At 40.2% G+C, this 22,201-nt stretch overlaps 1 protein-coding gene across 1 annotated transcript in view; it reads right to left on the reverse strand.

The window, feature by feature from the left end:
- Positions 1–15,237, reverse strand: part of si:cabz01074946.1 (putative uncharacterized protein DDB_G0290521) — a 19,910-nt gene extending 4,673 nt beyond the window's left edge. The window contains exons 1-4 of the mRNA XM_062516885.1: positions 15,111–15,237; positions 7,069–7,389; positions 4,347–4,619; positions 4,051–4,158 (exon numbers count right to left, since the gene is read on the reverse strand). Coding sequence (XP_062372869.1) covers positions 4,051–4,158; positions 4,347–4,619; positions 7,069–7,389; positions 15,111–15,150 — 742 coding nt within the window. The 5' untranslated portion in view covers positions 15,151–15,237. The remainder of the gene's footprint in view (positions 1–4,050; positions 4,159–4,346; positions 4,620–7,068; positions 7,390–15,110) is intronic.
- Between the last annotated feature and the right edge of the window lie 6,964 nt (positions 15,238–22,201).

The following is a 22,201-nucleotide window of genomic DNA, read 5'->3' on the forward strand; positions in this document are numbered from 1 at the left end:
ATAAACTACAAAAGCACTCAGAGAGCGCAGCTACCTCCGCCTGCATTTTTCTTCCTAGGTTGTCATACAGTTGAACCTAAACTATTCAGATCGCCACCACGTGCCATTACACCACTAAGCTAAATACATAAACGCTGACGGAATCCCGACGGAATTACGGATTACTCCCAAAATGTAATTGTTTCTTCCTTGGGTCATGTCCGCCCTTCCCTGAAAATTGGAAGCATGACACTGAAGGAAATCATTTGTAAACTCTAAAGTACGCTACGATTTCATTTTTTAAAAAGGTTGCTTATTAGACATGATGTCTGGAATGCGTCAATAGAATGTGTTACTTTTCAATGTGTCGGATGGTGTACGCAAGCCGAATCAAGATGTAGTAGGTGGTACAGTGGGTCCCATTTGGAAGTGGCCATTTCACTCACACTTTCCGTGATTCAAGCAGCTGCGTGAAATGTGTTACAACTACTATATTGTGTGGCGGAATAACAATTGGGAGCACTTAGACTCGGCGCTAGCCTGGGTGTTCCCATCCTGCCTTGCGCAGTGATTTCATTCACGCTGCTAAGGCAGTCTAGAAACTAACACCTAAATTTTTGCCTGATGTTGGTGACCAATCACAGAAGACCCCCACTGAGCAAAAACTGGTCCAAAATATGTCCAGAAGACGTGGTCGCCGAACTCCAGAAGACGTCTTCCGAGTAGCCAGAATGAAAGTTTTTAAGACGTATTTCCTGGACGTTGAATAGATGTGTTGTGGGTGTGATATAGGCGTCGCTTGAAGACGTCTGAAAGACTTAATTAGACATCCAGAAGACGTCCTCAGAGTAGCCAGAATGGCAGAACGTCTATTTGCAACTAATTTTGGCTGTCTATAGACGTCCCGAATGGGGTCAGGCTGGACTATTGTCCCAATGTCATTTATTAACTGATTCTGGCTGTCAAATAGATGTCCAGATTATGACCTCGCAGAACGATTATCTGCAACTAATGTTGGTTGTCTATAGACGTCCTGAACCGGGTCAGGCTGGACTATTGTCCCAGTGTCATTTATCAACTCATTTTGACTGTAAAATAGACGTCCAGATCACAGCCTGGACAGAACACTGTTTTTTGGACGTCCATAGACGTTGCTTGCTCAGTGGGTCATGATGAGCTATGCACAGACAAATTTGATAGACATCCGTGGCGCCCAATGAACATATCTGGGCATTTTTTCAAATACGAGAAAATGAACGCCTGGTTGCCAGCCCACGTCTCATTTGAGAAGGGGTAGGCTAACTCGGCGCAGTAATATCCTCACTCCAAAGTGAAACTGAAAGTGCAAGAGGGAGGATATTACTGCGCCACAGATTATAGTTATCCCTCTTACCGCCTTAGAAATGCACCACGTTTTATTTTGTCTCACCATACTTGGTCGTGTGACTACTCATGTAACTGTATTTTAATAGGGAAAACATGGAGGTGTTTGGCAGTGATGCAGTGATTTAGTATGTGTCCACGACAACACGCCGCACAAGCGCATGCGGTAGGGTTGCCACACGTTTTCCTGGGATTGTTCTCTTTTTTAAATGTCTTTCCCAAAGGTCCAGTTTTTTTGTTGCAAACTAAGGCACTTCTATCTTTTTTAAGTAGGCCTATTACCTGATGTTCACTTCTAATACAATCTACGTTCTGCTCATGCAATCCTAGGCTATTTTTCCTTACAGTATCTTGATCCAGCTGCGCGTATTTGATTGGTTAATGCAGCCATGCGAAACGAAAGTTTATCTTAACCATCATGACCGGCTATGAATGAATTGTAATGATATGCGACCGACTATTATCACGTAGGCCTACACTATTCTCTTCCTTGAAAATACATTTATTTATTTTATTTAAGTTCAAAAGGCATTCTTGCATAACTAGAGCTAAAATGTGCTCTGATTTGCATCTGTTTTTTGTGTATTAGGCTAATTGTCCAATAAATCAATCTAAACATATTTTAGCCCTTATCTGACTAAAAGTTGTGTTGATCACTACAATTGCGTCGACTTGCAGTTTTAATTGAAAGTATAGCTGCTATGTGTCAAGCTACTTTTGACAAGATTTTGTAACTAAGCATTTTTATGGGTGGTAGGCAGCTTCTGTGTAGTGAAGCTGAATTTATTGTAGAGTAGCTGGTAGCTTAGCTCACTACACAAATCAAGTAGCAAATTGCCCATCACTGGTGTTTGGTCACTTCTAACTTCATCTCTGTTTGGGTCCTAATGAATGAACTTGGCTAGCTAAGTGCTATCAAAGTTGCGCCCCGCGCAAGAGCCAGTGAGAGCACACATTGAAAAGTGAGAGGTATGTATCAACTCGTCTTAGTTAAGGGAATAACATAGTTTAATATGAAAAAACGGTGAAGTGTTCCTTTAAGAAATGGCTAGGCTAATAATTTCGCCTATACAAGGGGGGTCTGTTTATCCTTTAAAACTCTTAAAGGTCAGAAAACTGAGGATATCATCTAGGATCTGCAATCTTCCAACTTTGTGCTCAAAAAGTGGGATCAGTTATCATTAAATTGAAACAAAAGGCAGAAAATCACAAATCGTTCTGCATAGTAGGGCTCCCCTCAAACAATGTCTGAAAAAATGACAAAGATGATGATGAAAATTAGAAGACAAAAACAATCTTGTTATTTAAAGGTAAACTATGCAACGTTTTTCAGTTAATCAATTCGTTCCATACTGTTATATATGATTATATGAGTCATTACCGGTCGAACAATGTTTTTTTCGCCCGCCCTAGTGGTCTGTAGTGGTAGAACCACGCTTGCAATTTCAGGAGCCCTCGGGCACGCACCCATGGTCTATTCCAGGAAGTGTCATGTGAAGTCTCATGAAAAGGCACGGCAGACTGACCGATTGAGGAGTTTTGTAAAATATACACCCTAAAGCTGTAGGGGGAGCTCTGCAGAGAAATATGCAAGCATAAAACGAGCGAAAACGAAAAGCGAAAACGTAAAGCGAAAGCGAAAGCGGCGATGAAATTGCCAATCCTGCATATAACATCTGTACAAGCAATTTCTGCAAAAAATGCAAAATGAACATCAAATTCCAGCGAGAACTTGTTTTCTGACACAGCGCACCGTACTACATCAGGCTGCTAAAAGACCTTGGCATCTAGGCTCTGCGATAGACAATTAGATCAGTCTCTGAAGAGGCTGAAAGAAGCAGCCAGTAGATACGGATCAAAGAGCATCAACATGACCCACTCACTAACCTTGCCCACCCCATCTCCCACTTGAGAACCAGTTCTCAGCCCTCGGGAGGAGGGTGAATAAGGTATACGGTCAGCTCTAAATTTGAGAACCCGTTTTAGAGGACGTCCCCTGCCTTGCATAGAGCTCTGAAGTTCGCCTACAAAAAAGCTACCATCTTTGCCCAAATAAGGAGATCCGGTATCTTGAGATTTTTTTCTATGGGAAAATAACATGGGGATTTTCAATTATCGCACCTGTTAAACTCACCCGGGGATGATGACATTGGAAATGCAGACGTTTTTCGCTACACAGTTTTGTCCACTGCCGTCTAGTGAACTGTGATCTCCGGTAGGTGAAGATGGCACACTTTGATCTTTGCTACCCCAGAGCTAACTTACAATGCAACTTGCCATAGGCAGTTAGCTTCAATTAACTCCTGGATCTCCTTATATGGGCAAAGATGGCAGCTTTGGATCCTTTTTGTAGGCGAACTTCAGAGGTCTATAGTCAACCGTAATGAATGAGTTCATGGCTGAGCCTGTCTCCGTTTTCATTGGATCACTTCTTATAAACCTGCCTTGAACTTGTAACATCAACTTGAACGTGAACTTGCGGTGGGTGTCAGAAGTCAGGAAGGGAGCATACGCACAGTTCAGATGTGCGTAACGTGCGTAAAAAAGAACTTAAGCGCAGTCGGGAGATTTTTAGTTTTAGGAGAGTCTAAATGCATTCATAGATAATATATGGTAGGTAACCACATAACGTTGCAATTGCCTGAATATTAAAAATAAAACGCTATTTAGGAACAACATTCCACTTACTTATTGGCATCCACTTTAATAAAGCCCAGCATACTAGGAGTCCACAAAGAAAAGCCACTGGTGATAGTATGATGTAGTGATGACGACCAATGTCTCTGGATGGTGTGACTACAAAAAAAGATTCAGCTGTTGTTTTCTTTTGACACGTTTACTTTGTAGTCCCATATAAAACAAAACACAGGCCCTCAATGATACCTATATTTTTAGGTGCATATTTGAGAATCAAAGTATGATGAAACATGTTATATTTCATATAAACATTTCAAACTAGCCATAGTATGGCTGATCACACCCACCTTTGCATGATGGCTGCTTACTTATGCTTGAATTCCGAATGTCGTCACTGATTGTGCAGCTGAAGTTTGTGGGGATGTCTGCTGGTAAATTTGCCCACAGGACAGAATTGTTCTTATCCAAGTGACGGTAAGCAAAGAGCACAGAAGGATTCCCAATGTAGGCCCAGGAGATATTCAGTTCTTCCTGAGGTGACGTGCAGTGCAGCTCCACCATACAGCGATCATTGGATATGGCACTTAAAGTTAGATTTAGAATAGGATTGGGCAGCTGAGCTGTATTTGAAGAATAGGAAACAAATGGGAAACTATTTACATGTACATTAACTAATTTAACTGATGCTTTTTCTGAAGCAACTAATGAATTTGGAATACCATTCAAACTCCAATGCAATAGGATACATACATTATCAAAATACCTTTACATAGAAGTATAGGTAACACTTTATATTATATTATAAAGTGTTACCGAAGTATAAACCATATCTTGCATTTCACCTGAACGCAATGGACAGTGGCCAAAAGCAGTACTATGGTAACCTACTGCCATCAGAAGAAAAGTCATACTGTGTGATACATACATAGATGTACAACAATCATCAGACTTTATACTATATACGGGCTAGTACTCCATTACCACGTTACACTTGTATCCATGAAATATTGTCAATTTATAGGCCTAATGCATATTGTGAAATTTTAGATCGGTATTGCAATCGGGTGATGGGGACCCCGATATACAGTGGAGAGGACATGTACTATATTGCCAAAAGTATTGGGTCACTTGCCTTGACTCGCATATGAACTTAAAGGAATATGCCACCCAAAAATGAAATTAAGCCAGTCTCGATCACCCCCAGAGTTAGAACAGTGGAAAAAAAACAGATTAAAATCCGTCCGTGTGTAACGGGAGCTAGCTGGTTAGCTATGCTGTGGAACGTTAGTAAACCTCACTCCCCGACACTTCAAGAGCGCTGCTGGCATGAAAGCTAGTAGCCTGGGCTTTTAGCTGGATTGTTAGCGCGCTCGACTCCCGATGCGAGGTGCTGCTGTCTCGCGGGTTCGAGTCCGGGCGTGTGCAGGGCTGGACCGCGGTGGTTCCACACAACGCAGGTTACACGTGCATTGTCCTGCTTTGGGAGCAGCGTTTTTAGCTTTAGCTTAGCACAGTTGCTGTAAATGAAGGAAGTCAGTTAGCACGTCCTCCAAAAAAAGTGACCGAGACATCTATTTTTTTTCTAAATATATCTTGGGAGACGTGTGTTCAGAACGAGTACAAATCATAATGCAAAATCGAACGAGGCTATCACCTGGGCAGACATTTACTTGGATCTATATTCGGCCTCATCACCACTAAACTCCCAACTTCTAGATTCGACTGGAACTTCACGGAATGGGTTTCAAGTGCTGCTGCGTGAGAACTTTGCGCCTATCTAGTGGTGCTTCGCCTGTGATGAGGCAGAATATAGTTCCAAGTAAATATCTGCCCAGGTAATAGCCTCGTTCGATTTTGCATTATGAATTGTACTCGTTTTGAACACATGGCTCCCAAGATATATTTTAAAAGAAATGTAGATGTCTCGGTCACTTTTTTTGGAGGACGTGCTAACTGACTCCCTTCATTTACAGCAACTGTTAACATGACTGTGTACCAGTGCACAAAGCAAGGTCCATAAAGGCAAGGATGACAGAGTCTGGTGTGGATGAACGTGACTGGCCTGCATAGCATAGGTCCTATGTTCCCACAACTCTATGTTCCCACAGTCCTATGTACAGTACAACCATTTGATTAACAAACGTACTGTCCAATGCTACTAGGTGGTCTTGGAAATAATTGTCTGGAGTTTATCCAGCCCTGCCCATTCCACAGATGATTGACGTCAGAAAGGGTTAAAGCGGAGCGAGAGGCGCAAACGTTCGAACATTTCCGCGTTCTGTTTTCGCAAAGGGGAGGGGGGCGAAATCCCCCTTTAAGCAGACCCAAGCCATCGATATCTCAAAGTTGCGACACTACCATTGACTCCCGTGTACAAACAATGACGGCACATCCGGTATGTCATGGTCGTTGAAAGGAACTATTCTCATTGAGAATTAATGAATATCTCAGGTGTTATAATAAGACTTTTCTACATGACTTATGGTCGTGTGCATAATAATGCATTTTCATTGAGTAATATGTATATGGAAATGCAGTTTATAGTAATTTTCATTGAGTATTTACCGTAAATATTAATGCGATCGCTGCTGTCAATCCCGTAGTAAACCAGGGACCAAGGGAACTACTGAGGCTACCCACTAACCACGTGACCGCTCTATTCTGGCTTTAACATGGAAGTCAACGGCTGTCGCAACTTTGAGATATCGATGGCTTTGAGCAGACCTACAAACATTCGAACTGAACTGCTTGACAATCGATATCTCACTATGACGACTTTGCGACATGCCTCTTTAAGCAGACAGGAACTGTTCGAATTTTGCTTCCATAGAGATGCATTATGTTGCTCTATCTGGTCAGTAATGAAGGATCTTTGTTGAAGTGTTCAATTTCCATTTCAGTGTTTCCAACTCAGTGGCTGTACAGTGAGTGGGTTAGGGAAAGGATATCAAGTGAACCGTACTTTGGTTTCTATAGGACTGTTTCGACCTATATATGTCTGTTTATATTTTTTGTTTTAGCCAACAGGGAGGCTTGCTCATCTTTCTCAGGTTTTCAGGCCTGCCTTACCTCTTACGTTGAGTTGAACTTTATGGTTGTGTTGTTCACCGTTGTTGTCCTCTAAACGCACAGAATATAACTTGGCGTCTTCTTTTATCACATTTTTTATCTGTAGATCACCAGTAGTCGTGCTCAGATTAAGTCGACCCATGTAACTCCAGAAGAGGTCAGTTTTCAAGTGTCTTGGGTCTGAATTATAAGTAGCAATGAAAGTCTTGTTTTTCCAAATGGTCCAACGGATACTGTCAAGATTCCATGCTGTGTTTCCTCTAGAGTGTAACGTTACCGTCTCCCCCTCATAAGCAGTGACCCGCACTGGCTCGGTAAGTACTGCAGATAAACAGACAAGTAATGTTATTAAAAAAAATGTCTTAAAATGAGATATGAATAAAATATATGTGGCATCAATGGCATTATCCAGAGGTGAAAGAAGTTTTAAGCATTGTGACCTGCCAGGTTAAAGCCTAGTCCTATGCTAACAATTTCAAGGTGTCATTAGAGTGCACTCTACTGTTATCCAATATCTTATTATTATTATTCTAGCGCTTTTTGTGCGTCTAATTCAGCTTCAACCGTTTAACATAGAAACTTAAAGGAACACTTCACCATTTTGTTTCACATTAAACTACGTTATTCCCTTAGCTAAGACGAGTTGATACATGCCTCTCACGTTTCAATGCATGCCATCGTGCACTCAATGGCTCTGGCGCGCGGCGCAACTTTGATAGCACTTAACTAGCCCAATGCATTCATTAGGATCCAAAAAGAGATGAAGTTAGAAGCGACCAAACACCTCCATGTTTTCCCTATTAAAATACAGTTACACGAGTAGTCACACGGCCAAGTATGGTGAGACAAAATAAAACGTGGTGCATTTGTAAGCAGGTAAGAGAGATAACTAAATATTGTGTGGCGCAGTAATATCCTCACTCTTGCACTAAGGCTTAGGCAATAAGGAGTCTAAGGCTTAGTTCACACTGGCAGTCGAAATCCGATTTTTTGCTTATCTGGATTGTATCTAGCTTGAGTTTTGGGTAGTCTGAACGGCACAAAACTGCATGAAATGCGATTTTTCCAATGCTGATTCGCACCACATACCGAGGTGGTTTCAGTATCACTTACTATCGGATATGACTCAATCTGAACAGTCGAACAACTTGAATAGGATTTCAACGTGCCCCTTTCGTCATTTGCACTGCGACAAACAATTGCAACGTAATTCTGAGTGACGGAAGTGATTGATTGATTGATTCAGCGCGTGCGCCAGGGCTACCAGCAAAACAAAAAACAACGCCAGACTCAAGTGATCATTTTATGGTGAAACATGGAAAACTGTAACGTAAAGGGTGACAAGGGATTTGCGCTGCGGCTACGCATAATAAGTTGGGAAATATATTAAATAAATCCACTTTCATCCATGACGACTTGGTTGTGTACAACTCTACCTAATGAATCCAGGTGTGTGTAATTTATATCGGATCTGAGCATTGCACGCCAAGATCGGATGTGATCGGATGTGATCACTTGCAATATGCAATGAGAACAGTCAGTCAGAAAGATCAGGTTCTGATCGGATATGCAAGACATCCGATTTCGACTGCCAGTGTGAACTAAGCCTAAGTGCTCCCAAGGTTATTCAACCACACAATATAATTATCCCTTTTGCCTGCTTAGAAATGCAACACGTTTTATTTTGTCTCACCATACTTGGTCGTGTGACTACTCGTGTAACTGTATTTTAATAGGGAAAACATGGAGGTGTTTGGTCGCTTCTAACTTCATCTCTGTTTGGATCCTAATGAATGCATTGGGCTAGCTAAATACTATCAAAGTTACACCGCGCGCCAGAGCCAGTGAGTGCACGCATTGAAACGTGAGAGGTATGTATCAACTCGTCTTAATTAAGGGAATACAGAGTTTAATATGAAAAAACGGTGAAAGGTTCCTATCCTATAGAGATATTCGGCCATTTTTGGAAATAAGCTCATTTTTCTAGCCTGACAAGCCAAACTATACAAAAATGTATAGTCTGGGGTCAACCCATTCACAGAGCTGAAGCCTGTGGGTGGGATGAACAGTTGTCTTTCAAACTGCCTCCTTACATAATAGGCCAGCATTTATAACCAATCGTAGCTGGTCGGCAAAAAGGCAAATACATCCTTCTTTAAAACAAATTATTTGAGTGCTTCTTTCTGCTCAACCTTCAAAGAAAAGGCCAAGTCTAACTCTTCCAAAGCCGATTCAAACGAGCGTGCTTCGTTAACCTCATCCATCTTTCGTTTTTCTCTATGGTTGTGCAACACGGTCTCACACCCAACTCGTCGAACGAGGACCAGCCCCTTGGCGTCAATATCGGAAGACGAAGATGAGCTAAGGCGGGCTCAAGGACTCCGTACACAGATAGAGCGTTCTGATTGGACCAACTGACTTGGTGTTGAACGCAGGCTTGCCCTTAACGGTGCGACCCTAGACCATCCCACTAGGCAAAAATATTTTGTGCTGCTAGGGTGCATCTAGATGTCTCTAGGCTATCATTTTCCACCTCCCCTCGAACAAAACAATTGATACAGTGAGGAGAAAATGTATTTGATACCATGTTAAAGTTGCCTAAAAAGAGGAATAGAAAATCATCATTTGATAATTGATCTTATTGTCTTAATTCAAAAAATGAGTAAAAATAAAACCGCTAAGTACACCAATTTGCTTTGTGATTGAAGAATGTATCGTAAATAAATAAATGTTCTTCCTAAATGCTAGGGAGAACCCCTATGTAACCCTATGGGAATTTAACACATAGGGTTAACATAGGGGCAGGCAGATTTTTATTTTTTAAGGCCAGCTATTTCATGGATCCAGGATATTATGCATCCTGATAAAGTTCCCTTGACCTTTGGAATTAAAATAGCCCAACATCATCACATACCCTTCACCATAGTTAGAGATTGGCTTGGTGCTTTTTCCAGTAGGCCTATTAGCCTGTTTGATGCTCATTGAGCTCAATGCAAATCAAACAGGCTAATAGGCCTATTGGAAAAAGCACCATGCCAATCTCTAGCTATGGTGATGATGTGGGGCTATTTTAATTCCAAAGGCCAAGGGAACTTTATCAGGATGCATAATATCCTGGATCCATGAAATAGCTGGCCTTAAAAAATATCATTCTTCAATCACGAAGAAAATTGGTGTCCTTGGCGGCTTGATTTTGTAGTCATTTTTTTAATTAAGATCAATTGTCAAATGATGATTTTATATTCCTGTTTTAGCATGGTATCAAATACATGTGCTCCACACTGTATTTACCTTTTTCCCGTTCTGGTTTTTCCGAGTCTGGCGATACAACTTTTAGCTTCAGCCTAGCATAGATCCTTGAATCGGATTAGACCATTAGCATAGACTATTAGCATCTCGCCTGCTAGCATCATGCTTACAAGTGACTAAGTTTTCTGTTTATCTTCCCATTTAAAACATGTCTCTTCTCAAGTTAGAAAGTGTAATAAGACCAACTGAAAATAAAACCTGCCATTTTTCTAGGCTGATTTGACATGTAGCTACACTCTCATCTGGCGTAATGTGATGTACCATGTGCGCAGTGATATCTGGAAATAGTCCCCATAGGCAACAAGCAGTAGTAGTGTGTGATAACACTGCACCCATGTTTGCAACTTCCCTGGATTATTACACCAGACACTCCCATAGACCTCCATGGGAAAAAATGGCAGCGCTTTTTCCAGGCTAATTCAGCCAATCTCTTAGTCAGTAGTCAACTAGTTAATTGATTACGCTCCAGCATCCAGAAGTACATCCCACCCTCCTGCGATTCAGCCATTCACCGCAGGTTTTTTGGAACTTTTGATCGTGTGGCGGCGACATCAAATTGTGTCGCAACCTCTCTTTCTATGGCCTTGTCTCAGGCTTTAAGCATACAATCTGGCTCTTTGAAGACTATATACAGAAGGGAGCACATGTATTTGATACCATGCTAAAACAGGAATATAAAATCATCATTTGTGACCCTGTAAAGCGGAACCAGTCGTTTCGGTAAAATTAATTAAATGAAGTTATTCTGCTCACGTGAACGGCCATAAACTAAGCTTTCCAACGATATGTATATCGAGGGTATTACACAAACTATCGCTAAGATAACAGCATCCAAAGTTGACATGGTTCTCCTGTCACGATATGCCAGAAGAGGAGAAATCACCTTTTTAAGCAGCGCGTGCACAACAGGAATGACAGCAAATGTGTTGAATCTTCGCCGGGTTTAACAGTCAAAACGTATGTTTTTTCGTGAAATGCGTTCACGATATGAAACTGTAGACTGTATACAGTCGAATGAGGCGAAAACGTGAAATTCAACATTTTAACCCGGAAGTTTGTTATTGTTGATTTTCTCAAAATAACGTTGTGCGCAAAACGACTGATTTCGCTATGAATGGTCACATTTGACAATTGATCTTAATGCCTTAATTCAAAAAATGAGTAAAAATCAAACCGCCAAGGACACCAATTTTCTCTGTGATTGAAGAATGTATCGTAAATAAATAAATGTTTTCCTTAAATGCTAGGGGAAGGAGGTATTTGACCCCCTATGTAACCCTATGGGAATTTAACACATAGGGTTAACATAGGGGCAGGCAGATTTTTATTTTTAAAGGCCAGGTATTTAAGGATCCAGGATATTATGCATCCTGATAAAGTTCCCTTGGCCGTTGGAATTAAAATAGCCCCACATCATCACATACCCTTCACCATAGCTAGAGATTGGCATGGTGCTTTTTCGAGTAGGCCTATTAGTCTGTTTTGATTTGCATTGAGCTCAACAGCTCATCAAACAGGCTAATATTTCCTTCCCCCTAGCATTTAGGAAGAACATTTATTTATTTATGATACATTCTTCAATCACAAAGAAAATTTGTGTACTTAGCGGTTTTATTTTTACTCATTTTTTGAATTAAGACATGAAGATCAATTGTCAAATGATGATTTTATATTCCTCTTTTTAGGCAACTTTAGCATGGTATCAAATACATTTTCTCCCCACTGTATCCTGTTCAACTGTTTCCTCTGCCCAAAACTGTTTCAAAATAAAAGTCCTCACTGTAATAATTGACTATTAAATCATTTAACCATTTAACTACTCAATTATTTAACCGTCAAGCTATCCTACAACTGTTTGTTTTTTTAAAAAAAAGTCTTCTCTAGCAAGGTAGCTGGTTAGCATTGTTAGCATAATTAACATAGTTAGCATACATGTTAAAAACCATTAGCTGAGTTAGCTAAGCAACCTGATTAGCATTGTTAACATAGTTAATACTGTTATAGTGCGTTCATGCACATCGGACCTTCGGAAATTTCTGACCTCCGATAGCGGAAAAATGACATGAACGCTAGGTCAGGTTGGATTTTTTGCTCAGAGACTCGTGCGGAAGTTTTGTGCCCCGAGGTGTCCGACTTGACGTCACTATCATATTCTCCAACCACGACGGCCTCCCTTGCAACAACAAATGAGGTGAATTTCACTGTCATTACGAATAGGCTAGGTAATTTGTCACTAAATTAACAACACAGGTAGAAACACTCGCCCAAGACATTTTCCTTCTTGCTCAACCATACTAAGCAGTTGTAATAACGTATTTATGCGTTTCCTGTATTTATTTTCTGAACTGATCTCATGAACACACTTTTTTCGGAGGTCGGGACTTTTTAAAGGCGGGTCCTCCAAGGTTCCGAGCCGCATGAACGCAGTATTAGCATAAATTATAAAAAAAAACTTTAGTTGAGTTAGCTTAGCAACCTGATTAACATTGTTAATATTGTTAGTATGATTAGCATTGTTAGCAGAAATGCTATTAGATGAGTTAGCTAAGCAACCTAATTAGCGTAGTTAGCATTGTAAACATAGGAAATATTGTTAGCATAATTAGCATTATTAGCATAAAATGCTAAAACCATTAGCTGAGTTAGCTAAGCAACCTGATTAGCATGGTTAGCACTGTTAACATAGTTGCTCACAAACATTAGCTAAGCAACCTGATTAGCATAGTTAGCATAACTGCTAGCAAACATTAGCTAAACAACCTCATTAGCATGGTTAATATTGTTAGCAAAATTAGCATTTTTAACAGAACTTCTAGAAAACATTAGGCAACTCATCAGCTACACATTAAACAACCATTAAACTAGCAACATCCATTAAACTATGCCTATCACCATTCTAATGTAAACAATCTACCTATCAACATCCCTGAAACTATCTGTCTGTCAACATTCATTAAATTATCCTATCAACAACTTTAAGTTATCCATATTCAACCTTTAAACTTTCTACTTTTAAAAGATCAACTTCCATTAAACTATGCGACCACCATGTGTACCCCAGCAACATCACTACTGTTTAATTATTCAATCATTCTTTCTGTCAGCTGTCATCAACTATGACTCCCACCAAATCTTTCCTGTGCCACAATAATCCACTATTAAATAACTCACCTATTCAAAACTAGCCTACTCAACTATTTAACTTTTCACCCATTCCAACTGTCAGTTGTCATCAACTATAATTCCCAACCTTTTTCTCTAGCCTACTTCACTTTTATCTTTGTGCTTGAATGATATTTGAAATATGATCTAACAATATTTTACTGAGCAGAAATGTTTGCATTTTCATGCACTCTAGTTAACTCAATAACCCTTTAGAGCTTTTTGATCCACAGTTAACAAAATATATTACAATGTCTATAAATAACATAAAGGTTTTGTCACCAGATTTTCCCAATGAAGTAATATAAGGAAGTTACCATAAGCAGGTCATCAACAGTCCAGCCAAGGTTAATGTGTGTCAACCAGACCCTATCTACAGTAGGTAATCGACAATGTGAAGGAGGGTGGATTTGTGTAATATTTTTTCAGCTGTAGCCTGCAGAATACTCAAGGCTTACCACAAACATCATTGGGGCCTAGAGCTGTCATAATTATACACATTACTCAGGCCATGATGCTTATAGATGCGATGCACATGGGGGCAAGGAGGTGACAGCTGTGCCTAAATTGAGTTACCCCTTCCACTTCGGGTAGAATGCAGAGGTTTATTAATCCTGTGTGATTGGGTTGTAATGTACTGTATATTACAAACGTCCTGTGGTAAAATTACTTTGCCCCAAGTCCTCACGTAAAACAAATCCCGTAGGATGGGGCTAGTCTGAATTAATAGAATTATACTGAAATAAAGGGTATTTTAGACATTAAGATTTCCAGCATTATGTAGAACTCAAATGTGCCTTGACCGTGAAATAGCGCCGACGTTTGTATGATCAAAATATGACGTTCCAACACAATGTAATTAAGCTGTCCAGATTTTTTCCAGGCGTCTTGGAGACATATGTGTGCTGACAAGGTAAATATCCCCATATGCGTCATGAGATGCTGTTCCCGCTCTTATAACGCTACAGTTGACCAGAAATATGCCATAATTCAGTCTTGGTTTTGGTTTGTCGAAACAAAGCCAAAAACCGCCAGATATATGCCAAAGTGCTGTCAGAAAAAATGGTATCTGGTTATATTAACTGACTTGGTGTAATACACTCTTTATTGCGCACTTGACACTCGGATAGTTAAAATATGACCGCACCATTAGCTGACAGTCGAATCTTCTTGTCCCCTGGAAGTGGGTTATCAACAGCTACAGATGATGTAAGAATGTGAGGAACAGCACAAATATGTGCCTAGACCTACTGGAAAAGGCTGGATATACCAATAACTGTTTCAACGTCATAATAATGCATGTTTGTTCAGTGATATTATATTCCTCTTCCTCTAATTCTAGACCTGACTTAACAAAGACCTCCCCCGCCCCTACTCTTCTACAGACAACAATCTCTCAAAAATACATGATAGATACCAAAAGAGGGCCTTTCAGTTGTTCTAATTGACCAAAAACATGATTAATCCACAAAGATGATTGAATCAGTAATAGAGGTATTACTGTCTATTGATGCTGTCGAGAACCTCAGATAATATTTAACAAGCATATTTAACATATCAACTTTTCTCACCTGAGTGTCCAAAAAACATGATGAGTAACACCACTGACATCCTTAAGGTTATTTTAGCCTACAAGTTAGTTGAGCTTTTGCCTACAGTATCAACTACTACTATACAAAGACAAGAGACGAAAGAGCGAGGCAGGAAGTGGCAACTTCCTACGTTTTACTCTCTCTCTCTCTCTCTCTCTCTCTCTCTCTCTCTGTCTCTCTCTCTCTCGTCATTAAACAATATGTGGTGATTATAATATCTATATGTATACAGTGCTGTGAAAAAGTATTTGCCCCCTTGCTAATGTACTACAAAATATTTTTGAAATTGATCTTCATGCCTTAATTTGAAAAAGGAGTAAAAATCCAACCTTTAAGGACACCAATGTTCTTTGTAAATGAAGAACAGTGTTTCCCACACATAGACACATTTGTGGCGGTGCGCCACAGATTCAGCACCGGCCGCCACATATTGCGTCTCGTTATTCTTTTATTTATTTATTTATTTATTCTTATTTTGAAACGCTATTGAAAAACACGCAGCATTCGTAAAGCTGAATTTCCTTTCCCTGCGCTCCCTCTCTGTCACTCGCGCGTCTGTCTCTCATATACACAAACACGCACAGCCCCTATACCCTCCGTGCACACCGCGGCTGTCTGTCTCCATGAAAACCAACGAGATCATCGCTGGAAGCGTGGTCGGTGGTCGCACTGATGCACCTGCCGCTGCTCGGGTAGAAGCATAAAGTTCTCCCGCAAGTTTTGTAGTCTATGCGTGCAACTTAATTACCAAACAGTAGAAGTAAACTCATTCTCCTTGGCCCGCTCTCGTGCGCGCTGAATGGACAGCCGCCCTCCACATGCAATCCAAATAAAACATTCACAATCGTGGACGCATTGACGCATAGAAGACGACTAGCTAAATTACTGTTATATTCGGTTAGCATCATTAGTAGGCTATGCTACAGGCATTTAATTAAAACTCTTGCATTCGAGTTGACTGACCACCAATGTTTTTCAACTCCAAGACTTAAAAGGGCCTGTCCCAAGGAGAAAAAGTATTAGCTTACCTTGAAACTTAAACACATGTGGGGAAAATGAACAGTCCAACCAGTAGAGTATGATAAGCTTAGCCTGCTATGTTTACAATATTTTGAGGCTTCAACCAGACAGCTGAATTTAAGAAGTGGAGTTGTAATATGAATAGTAGGCTATAATCTGCATAAAGTTTGCTGTTATGAATATCAGAAATGTCAGTATAGGCCTATATAATGTAAATAACATCTTGGTAAAAAAAAAAAAAAAAACATTATATGAAAGGAGAGCGATAAAAAGGTGATGCAATGAACCCCCCCCCCCCCCCCCCCCCCGTCAGACATGGGGCGACCACCACACATTGCCTTCTAATCTGTGGGAAACACTGAAGAATGTATCTTAAATAAATAAATGTTTTCCTTAAAATACAGTGGCCATAAGTATTTGCTCCCCTATGTTAAATTCCCACAGAGGAAGGCAGATTTTTTATTTTTTGAAGGCCAGCTTTTTCATGGATCCAGAATACTATGCACCCTGATAGTTTCCCTTGGCCTTTGGAATTAAAATAGCCCCACATCATCACATACCCTTCACCATAGCTAGAGATTGGCATGGTGTTTTTTCCAGTTAGCCTATTAGCCTGTTTGATGCTCATTAAGACAACTATGACAGATAACAAAGCACATGGTCATAGAAACAAAACAGAAAGCTGAAGCAATACACAAAATGGCCAGCAGGATGGGCAGTGAGTTCAAGTTCTGACCAACAACATCATGACAAAACTTTAAACTTTTGCATTGTTGGGTATGATAGCATTAATGACAAAGTTTGAAGCAAATCCAAGATGATCAGGTGGGACGTATCTGTTGATTTGGCACGGAATGAGAGAGAATGCACAACTATTTTAAGGGACACAGCAGAAGCTCAAAAAAATATGCCCACCTCAAAAAGAATAAATTCCCACCCTGTCCGTTGCAGGGCTCCATAAAACCTTGTCCTTCTGAGAAGAAAGTCCACCCTGATTCACTCTGTAAGTATCATTAACCAACACCAGCACGTGTTTCCCCACATTTCCCCATTCAAATGCATCATATTCGTGCTGTGAAATTCTGGAATGGTATGATAAAAGCACATTGTCATTTCCTCTAAATAAAGCACAGTCTAGGGGCTGTGTTGGACAATGTTGTATTTGTGGTTGAATACATTCATTGAAAATGTCTGAAATAGTCATGAGCTAGATAAAATCACAAAAGTTCTTAAGTTGACAACAACTGGATTGAGTGAGGGCCCAGTTTGCTCACGAAAAAGTTATCCAATTAATAGCTGCATATTTGGTGTCCTTTTTTTTACATTTACATGAATTGTCCATGTGTTTGTTTTCACAGAGTTGCAAAAACTGAAAGTGGCCTCAATATCCTCTGCATTATCAGCGAGTGCAGGCTCTTCCCCACACATCACATGGTGGACTGATCCTGTAGTATTTCAGCGCTCGTGTGTGTGCGTATATGGAAAGATCAGAAACAGGAAGAAACAGTCAACCATGTGTGAAGGAGACTGCACATCATAGTCAAGTTCCCCTTGGTTTTGAACTCACATCAATAGTGATTAATTTTTTCTCAAAAAATGTCAATAAGAACCCGAGAACTAGATCATAAAGCCATCTAAAAATGGTTACATGCTGCCACTCAGACATGCCACCACTACGACATGCTTCCATTTAGACATGCCTCTATTTCGACATGCTGCTATTTAGACATGCTGCCAATCCGACACATTTTAGTACCCCCATTCCGACAATTTACAAATCCTATTTTTTTCCAAGACAATTTAACGGACCCTATGAGCCCGACGGACGCAAAGTGCGTCAAAAAACACACCCATTTTTCTCTGTACATTGCTCCGCGATTATTAGTCATAGCGAGATGAGACCTATATTGCATGAAAGAGCAGAACCGGGGCTTTAACGAGACTAGACAGTGTCTGTACGATCAAGTATGAAAATAAAATAAAATCATGAATTTAAATCAAAGTATAGGCCTATCATATTTACAGTCTATATTGCTCCACGCAGCCACTGCTCTCGCTTGGATTACTCCGGGACCAGGCATCGCAGGCAACAGACACGCATATCAAATGAAAGAGGAGAAACAGAGCTTTCCATTGATACCAAACACATCGATCCTTTTGTGTTATAAAAACAGACGAAGTGACAAACAAATAAGAATGTCATATAGCTTCGGCTATAGCCATACCGCTACTTTCGTTTGATTTAGGCTACTCGTGAAACCATGGTAAAAAATATATGGCTTGCATGTCAGATAAAAGAGGAGAGCTAGAGCTATCCACAGATGCCAAATACAACCTTCTAGGTCATAAAACAGACGAAGTGACAGGAAAATAATAACTGTAACATTAATAGCCTATTAATTACCTCATGTCGGAATGGCACGTTGTTTGAAAAAAAAAGTTAAATACCGCCACTGCGACCATGAAAAAAAAATATGTCGGAGTGGTGGGACTTTTTCCCATAAGGAGACATGCCTCCACTACGACAATTGGACGTCAATGTCGGAGTGCTGGTATGTCGGAATGAACGGCGGATACCCTAAAAATGATAAATAAAAAAACATCCTTAAAGCAACACTAAAGCACTTTTCCTCTGTCGCACACACACTATTTGTTTATCCAGCAAATAACAGACAAGGTAGAATATGTTGCATGATTTTATAAAAGTATGATGTATAGTGACATCGAAGAAAGTCAAGTTTGTAGTTTCTGATGTCTCATTTCATCGAACAGATACACTACCCCACCTCGTAAAGTTACATAGTGCGGTTATAGCCGATAGAGGGACGCGAAGTGAAAGCAGAAGTGCCGTTCACCCTGTTACGAGTTGATGAACAGCTGAAATGATTTTGGAAACATTATTTTAAGGTACGAAAAACTTTAGTGTTGCTTTAAAACACCACATTATCAGTAGACCATGCAGCTAGTCTGTGCTGTTATGTTGCAAAGCCTTTGATGTGAGAAACCATGTGCGCGTCAACACCCTCTAAACCACTGTCAGCTCTAAAATACACTTGTCACATGACAGTTGAGGATACTTTTTTTTTTTTTAATTTAGCAATTGTCAAGAAATATTATTTTACAAACAATATTTTCATAGAGTGAAAGTGGTCATAACACTGTACTCACTATCTGGACGTCCCCCTACACATGGGTGACAGATTTCCATATGAATTTGGAAAGAGTGAGAAAAGTGAAAGTACAATCAGCCCACACAGCCATCATGGATTAAATTGTGTGTTAGTGTGGTGTGTGTGTGGTGTGATGGAAAAGGACACGTGTCAGTTGTCACATTCAACCTACACACTCTTCAGGGGGTGGGGGGGGGGGGGTGTACAATATTAGCATATGGGAATTATATTATGGTTTTTATTAGACTATTGATCTTTGATACTGCATTGATTATCTATTGCCCAACCCAGATTCAGATACACATGCTGAATCATATAACCCCAGTGAATCATTTCTTATTAAAGAACAACAAGGGTTCAACCGCAGTCAGCATATGTATTGAGAAAATGGAATTAGCATTTCAGGAAGAGAAATGAAGAAGAATGTCATACTTGTTGAATTGACTTTTACAGGGAATACATGACCTAATGGAATAACAGTTCAGCATTCAGTTATGGTCATGTGATGTTTAATGTCTGTTTCACAATACAGTCCAGTTGCTTAAGTTTCCAGATCTGCAATCTTAAAGTGAATCTGTTGGAAACAACAGAAACTGATTTGTTCCTATTTGGACACAGATGTGTTTAAAAAAAACAAAAAACAAAAAACAAAAAAAAACAGCGTAAGTTGTGTTGTTTTCAACACATATTTTGTAACAAATAACAAAAGCAATGTGTTGGAAACGGCACAAACTGTGTTGTCCCTCTCTGAACACAAGTTGTGTTGTTTTCAACACATACATTTTAAGAGTGTATTTGCCAACTTTTGTATGATGCAAACAGATCGTAATAACAGCTACATTTGTGTGGATATGTTCCCTGACAACCTAGACAAGTCTTTTACCATTTTCCACTTGCAAGTTGTAAAGACTGAAGCTGAAGAGGGCTCCGTCCAAGTATTCTTTTCATATGAAGATACTTGAAGGTCCCTTGTAAAGAAATTCTGTTGACCATAACCAGATAAGTGATTTGCCAGTCATCACTAAACTAGATGTACCACAAAGCGGTACAAAATATGGCTGCCACTCAGTCCTGCAAATTCTCTCCGCAACTCTTGCAACTTTTGTGTGTGTGTGTGTGTGTGTGTGTGTGTGTGTGTGTGTGCACATGTGTGGGTGTTTGTGCGCGTGTATGTGTTTATTGATGTGTCTGCGTGCACGTCTGCGTTTGTGTGTGTGCGTGCGTGTGCTTGTGTGCGTGCCTGTATAACAGAGTAAGAAATGTAGTTTAGTGTTTTTCAATATCCGATCAGAGGGTTGACTGTAAAGCACCCCCCATTTTGTAACTGTAAAATATTGTTTAAGTTGAAAAATTCTATATCTCCCGTGTTATATTACTTTACTGTTACGGTTTAGGTGTAATTTATAGCAACTTAGACCTCCGCCAAGGAGGTTATGTTTTCATCAGGGCTTGTTTGTTGGTTGGTTTGCTTGTTTGTTGGTTTGTTTGTTTGTCTGTCTGTCTCTGTTCACAAGATAACTCAAAAAGTTATGGATGGATGTCTGTGAAATTTCTGGTCTGAGGTCTGAAATGACCCAAGGAAGAAATTATTACATTTTGGGAGTGAATCGTATCACCGCCTGGATGCAGGAGGCGGTTATGTGTTTCCTTGGTGGAGGTTTGCGCTCTCTGAGTGATTTTCTAGTTATTAATGTTTTCACTAGTTCATACACACGGAGTCTTATGTGACTAGCTTTAAACTCCGCTAGCAACTTACGATGCATGTAATATAGCCCATGCTTTCAGTGCATTTATTATGACCGCCGCTAGCGTAGCTAGCGAAGCGGTCATATAGTTGTTGTCAAAGTTTTTTTTTATTTATTTTTTTTCATTCTTTTTTCCCGTCATTTTTCGTCAACGATTCCCGGGACACCGTAACACCGGAGCGCATGGAACTTGGTGGGCATGTAGCCCCAGTAGAGTTCTATGGAAAATTTTCGTTTCGTCCCCGGGGGTCACTCCACCCCCGTGCTGCCCCCGCCCGAAGCCCAAAAATGACAGTTTTTCCTACATAACTACCTGAACCGTGGCACCGAGGATGACAAAATGTTTATGGTATGTTGTTCTCTAGAGCTTGCATCAACTTAGCTTATAACCAGTCATTTGTGATTTGCCCCCCCCATTGTAAAAATTGAAAATGCAATGTAATATTGCTTTAATTGCCCCTATCTTCAGATGAGATGTTATGAACTGCACCAAATTTCATGTGTATGATTAACCTGACACCCTCTGGGAGTATGCCAAGTTTTGTGGAATTTCATCCATGGGGGGCTATAAAATAAATGGATTTATGTGTACATTCAGGACTGTATACCCATTGGCCAGTAGATGGTGGTATTATCTGGAGTCTAAATCCCCCCCCTGGGGATTTCAAAAACTGTTCCAAACATCTCAATCTCTGCTAGTTTTTGTCCTAGAAACATATAAGTGACACCATTAGAAACCTTTAATCAACTAGTTTCCAAATATGTTTTAAAAGAGAATGGTTGCTCTGGGTGCAACAAACATGCAGGAACACACACACACACACACACACACACACACATAAATACACACACACACACACGCATACCTACACACACACGCACCACTACATACACACATGTACATAAAACATTATACAAACACATGCACAAACACGCCCACACGCATGCACACATACACCCTTACACATACACACACACACCTACACACACACACACACATGCACACACACATCTTTGAGTACATTTTGTGAGACCACCGGAGCTGAGAAGTGAATGTGTGTGTGATGTACTATAGCCTGTGTGTGTGGGTGCGTTTCTGTGTGCCCATCTGTGTGTTTGCATGTGTGTATATGTG

This window comes from Sardina pilchardus, chromosome 16 (genome assembly GCF_963854185.1).
Source record: "Sardina pilchardus chromosome 16, fSarPil1.1, whole genome shotgun sequence".
NCBI lineage: Eukaryota > Metazoa > Chordata > Actinopteri > Clupeiformes > Clupeidae > Sardina > Sardina pilchardus.